The sequence below is a fragment of the Triticum urartu genome, chromosome 5A (assembly GCF_056163025.1).
Source record: "Triticum urartu cultivar PI428250 chromosome 5A, HENAU_Tu73, whole genome shotgun sequence".
In the NCBI taxonomy this organism is placed as follows: Eukaryota; Viridiplantae; Streptophyta; class Magnoliopsida; order Poales; family Poaceae; genus Triticum; species Triticum urartu.
In genome coordinates this window covers 322454844-322460551 of record NC_141877.1, presented here as the reverse complement: position 1 = coordinate 322460551, position 5708 = coordinate 322454844, and the positions used below count along the sequence as shown (strand labels likewise).

The 5708-nt window shown below is 44.5% G+C and overlaps 1 protein-coding gene across 1 annotated transcript; it reads left to right on the top strand.

Annotated features, from left to right (window-relative positions):
• Positions 1 to 4324: 4324 nt before the first annotated feature.
• On the top strand, positions 4325 to 5411 carry LOC125555933 (uncharacterized). Its single transcript, XM_087525959.1, has 2 exons — positions 4325 to 4689; positions 5087 to 5411. The coding sequence occupies exons 1-2, from the start codon at positions 4540 to 4542 to the stop codon at positions 5201 to 5203; spliced, it is 267 nt and encodes an 88-aa protein (XP_087382085.1). The 5' UTR covers positions 4325 to 4539; the 3' UTR covers positions 5204 to 5411.
• Positions 5412 to 5708: the final 297 nt, after the last annotated feature.

Here is a 5708-nt window from a genome sequence, read left to right as displayed (position 1 = left end):
GCCCTTGCATTCTTTCTTCCTCTGATTGAGTACCGATACTCACATTGGCTCCGTTGTGGATCGCCCGATCCATTGTTGGGTTTCATCTGACATCGTCCTTCATATTTAATAACCTTGTGAGCCTTTCCACGGGTATATAATGCCTTTGGTAAATTGTATCCTCTGCTTTGTCAATCATGCTCTGCTTCAAGCATGTGCTAATTGGTCCTGACGTTTGTGGTATTTGTTCCTAAGATGCCCCGATGGGTTGAACCAATGCCTTCCCTAATCTGTGTGGACCCGAAAGTTTTCACGGGTCATACTTATCTGGTATTGCACCATTTAAAACTTTCAACAACTAATGCCATTTTTGAAAAACGAGAAGTGAATGGAAGGTTATACATTGAAGAAGTGGGAGTCGACCTTGAACTTTGTGTTCATGCCCATGGACACGATGTGGAACTTATCATGGGAGCTTCTTGTAATAGTAACTATTTCCTTGATATAATATCATCTGGTATCGGTGAATTGATCCTTTGCAGCCGTGGTTCCGACCATGATTGTTCTTCTTTGGTCCCATTTCTTGGACAAGTTAAATCACTTGTCTTCTACAGGTCAATATGCCTGCCCAACCTCTATTATGATCTACCTTCGAGTATTACCCCTGGTATCTCGAGGATATCAGGCCATTGCACTACATCTTATGAAATTTTGATGGAGTACTACCTTACCCTGTCTTTGTCACTTCATGGGTTCTGGGTTGTTTGTCAACCGAGAACACCGATAAGTGAATCGATTCCGCACTCTGATTCAATAACTCTAAGTAATTTTCATTGCTTACGAGTTTAATAATCCTTCAAGTCATTCCTAGCATGATCGGCTATATCATTATCGTGCCTAATTTTAACTGTGCTACCTAGTTCTTTTTCCCGAAGCACAATTTTCGACGATGAGCTAAGCTTACGTCGATCTTCCTCGTCGTATCATTTCGCCTTGAACACCAAGCTTGATTTCGAGTTTGTGTCATACCCTTGGATCCAATAATCTTTCGCCTCATCATTCCTTTGACTTGATGTCGTCGCCGATTGATTACATCTTCATGAAATCTCGCGACAAATGTGTCGTGAACATCATCAACATTCTGAGCTCTTCCAAGATATCTATCGAATTCTTGATGAGAAATACCACCCTTTGCTCTCGATGATTTGTGTTATCATCGACCACTTTATTGCCTATCGTTCAACACAAACTTGTTCGTGCTTTGTGATATACCTTGAGATCCTTGCTATCCATCAATTGTTCTTCTTACCTTGGAGTATTACCATCTTTTATGTCAGGAATGTCGTGAGAATCTCACCACCTCTTGAGAATTCTTGATATAAGTGATACTTCACCATCACCATTCCTTTCTTGGTCCCCGTGTTGTTCCTAACAGGAATACTGACAGATGGACTAGTAATTTTAAAACTTCTAGCAACCTTATTGCTTTGATGTTAATGGTCAACATTTCATTCTTAGACCATTGGTTATCGAATCGCCATTCTAACATTGTTTGTGCTACCTAAGCCCATATTTCGGGCGCACCTTTCAACCAATGCTTAATTGTGTATGTTTCCGTCGAGCATACCTCATTATATCATTTGATCCGGCAAATGTTATCTCCTTGTTCACACAACTATGGAAATCCATCTTTTGGAGATCTCAATGAATTGCCGCTAAGTTCATCAGCCACTTCCTCATCCTGTCATTGGTTTAATGATGAACTCATGATTCAACTTGCTTCCATAGCCCATTTCCCGAGAATCTTGCAACTCCATCTCGTTAATTGTGTTGCCCCTTTCCTTCTCGGGAATCACGAGTCTGAGGTATCCTGACATCAATCGGATCTGATTCTCGGTCAGATATGATGGTTGGGACATATTTCCAAGAGTTATAACATTGGTCTTTATATGACCCGGTAAGGTAATGTCATGCCTAGCACACCTGGCCGGAGGACCTATTGTTATAGTTTCCTTTTTAGCAAGCTTAGCGATTCTTCCATGAGGAAATCGTCAGACTTATTTTATAAGTTGTTCCTGATGAATTCTTTGTGTATGCAAAGTCCGACCTTTGCTTGAAAACCATGTCAATGCTATCTCGAAGCATGTATCTGGTACTCCTATCATCAGTAAGAACATTTGTAGCTCAATGCTAAATTTTCCTTATCAATTATCCAAACACCTTTGTATGGGTAATATCATGAAATTTCTCTCCTCTTACCTAAAGGTATTTCTATGTTATATCCTGTCATGGATATCATGCTCTGCTTGTCCTTGTGAAGGATATACCCCTGAAAAATGTGTTTAAACACGTTTAAACACTCACTGGAACCTGGTGATGCGGATTCTTCGGTACATCCGCGGCACCACGGCTCTAGGTCTTAAGTTGACGGCTTCGCCCTCAACTGACCTGGTCGCCTACAGTGACGCCGATTGGGCTGGCTGTCCGGACAAGCGACGCTTGACATCAGGCTATTGCGTCTACCTGGGGCCCTCGCTTATATCGTGGTCGTCTAAACGACAACCCACGGTATCCCGCTCAAGTGCCGAGGCTGAGTATGTGCTGTGGCCAATGCCGTCGCCGAGTGCTCGTGGCTTCGACAGCTTCTTCAGGAGTTGCTTCTTGATGTCCCGAAGGCCATCATTGTCTACTATGACAATGTATCTGCGGTCTACCTCTCCGCCATCCCCGTTCATCATCGTCGCGCGAAGCACATTGAGCTCGACATTCACTTCGTGCGAGAGCAGGTGGCTCTTGGGCACATCCGCGTTCTTCATGTTCCTACCACTCAGCAGTTTGCCGATGTCATGACGAAGGGGTTACCGACGCCTACATTTGAGGAGTTCCAGTCCAGTCTATGCGTCACTGGTGACGTATCGACTGCGGGAGGGTGTTGAACATATATGTGCATGTATCTGTTAGGATAATCTCCTGCCGGCCCCGCCTCTAGTTTCCTTGTATAGATGAGGCTGAGGAGTGTGCCCTCTTTATCCACATTTAGCTTCTCTTGTTTGAATGTGGCATGTCCGTTAGTTGGGTCTTATGCCATTGTCAGTGTTGCTCATCCGACATGGGTTTCCTCAAGTATATGATCTTTGTTTATGTGATCCTCTTTCTCGTCATCAGCGTCGCCAAGTCGCCAAGGGAAAACTCTTTGGATCAACCTTCCCCAATAGAAACACCTCTTGAATTGAGATATGTATCTCTAGTTTCCGACGACCTTGGCTTAGTTGGAGACAAAGCGACCAAATCCTCCAGTTGGATTTGATGTCTCTGTTTTTTTTTGTTCCGATATAAAGCCATGTTTCTGATGTGGATAACATCCCTATCGTTGATACAACCCCGCCTACCAATGCCACTCCTCAAGTTGCATCACAATGTCCAATGAAAAGAGCACTCTCATGACAAGTTAATTATGATGTAACTTTTATTTCTTATGGTATTCTCAAATATTACGAACTCCACGCTAAACCATAAAGTGGCAACGTCGGCTGCTTGAAGAGAGGGAGTGGACATGGTCATGGGAAGGTCCTTGATGTTTATAGAGATTGAGTCCATGTTAATGTTTTCTTTTATGGGTATCATAGACTCAAAGGATTTTTTTCAAGAAATTGCATCTCTGGGCTAGGAATCATGTGGAACTATAATGTATAATGGCATCTTCAATGCTGATCCTCAAATTGTCCGCTTATATTTGGAGTTTTGGACCATGCGGTCCAGACGTAATAAGCCATTCAATACGGTACCCAACATTCTGCAGAGGGTCTAGCAGTCAGTTTTCCATTCCGTAAATTGAAAGCAAACCAAGGAGGGTTTCCGGGCGTCCGAGTCATTGCCATGCACGCATACAAACTGTAGGCCAGCACTCGAGATCCATGAAAGCAGCTCACAGGAGATTTGTGTGTGTGTGTGTGGAGGATTCATTCCTTTGGACCAAATAAAATTTAAACAAACAAAAAAACATTATATGGACTGGAGTTCTTTAAAATCCTTTTTAAAAATGCCTTAAACCAAAGAGGCCGACGAGAAGGTCATTGCGCTTGGCCGCTTGCCCGTTCAAAATGGCACGCACGATGTCAAGTGTCAAACCCCCGCAAAAAAATTAAAAATTCCCAAGCGTCAAACGAGAACGTGTGTGCGTGTGGTGTAAAAACCCCGTCAACACGACTAGTGGCACGCACTCTAGAACTCTACCGACCGGGTCTCGCTGTCGTCAGCTGTTACGGGCCTCTGGCGCGCGGGCCCGGGGCCATCCGGCCTCCCCAGCTGTTTCGGTCCTGGCTCCCGCACGATAAAACCGGGGCGGGTTCCCCCCCGTCTTCTTCCTCCCACCCCACATTTGACATTTCCCATCTGCTCCTCCTCCTCCAGCCGCGCCCCCGATCCCAGTTGCGTCCTCAGCGGATTCCACTCCATTCGATTCTCCCGAGGAGCAAATTGCCTCCCGAGATCTTCATCTCGCTTCGGATTCCTCTCGCTTAATTGGTTCCGGAGCTAGGCAAGAAGCGAAAGAGGAGGAAAATGTGCCCGCTGAGGGTGATACTCATCTTCCTCTCCGCCACCGTCGCCGGATTCTTCCTCCTCCGGGGCCTCAACGCCGACCCCGACTGTTTCCAAGACGGCGACGACGGCTCGGAATCTCCCAGGGCCGCCGTTCCCCTCCATTCCAAGGTACCCAACTAACCTTTCCCCAGTCTTGCCTACTTTTAGCCTCTTATTATATACGGACCTCTCACGTTTCTTGCCTAACCCTTCCAGAGGATTTCCAATTCATGTTCGTGCAACCAACGCTAGCGAAGAATTTATGATAAATAAAATATAAAGTTGAAATAGCTGATAAATACGGAGTATATACGTGAAAGAAAACTCAATTAATTAGCTATTGTGCAATGATGTATACTTGATATGGCTTGTTGGCAAGGCTCATTAGATTTCGAAGTCACCAAAATTAAACCATGGTTGAAATTTGCAATAACGTTGATCAACCATGTTAGTAGTTTGTGATGAGAATTGCTCCCTACCGTAAGCGGCCAATGAAGACTGAATGAGTATTTGCATCGGAATGCAGGTTGGTTCAGCTGTGAAAACCGGGTTCTGGACAACGGTAGACATGGCGAGCGGGCGGTACCTTTGGCGGACCCTTGTTGCGCCACCAGCGAATTCTGAATCCGACAAGGCCCGGTGACGACGAACTTCATGTTGTCTGTTTGACATTTGTGTAATGCGGGAGACAAGGGACGTGATGTGCGATACGGCGGTGATTGTAAATATGGGTTTTCTTTGTTTAAGCAAATGTGCAAATTGTTCATGTTTGAGCCTTGTGTTATATGCCAGGACTGGATTATTTTGTTTGAGCCTTGTGTTATATGCCAGGACTGGATTATTTTGTTTGAGCCTTGTGTTTTTGAGTTTTGACAAGTGGGGGCAGTGCTGGAAGTATGGATTTTGGACTAAGTTTGTTTCATCTTTGTTTGGTTTCGATTGGTTGAAGCATACAAGAAATGCCAGAAATGGGGATTTGATTATTTCCTAAAGTACAATTTTTGTTGCTTTTCAAATTGGGAGAAATTTCCTGCTTTGTTCTTGAGTTGTCCAGAGGAGATGTTTTTTCAATACTGAAACTTCAGAGCATCATATCCTGTATACCCCCACCCTGTGTCGACATTTGAAGCATACACTTTGTGATCTCA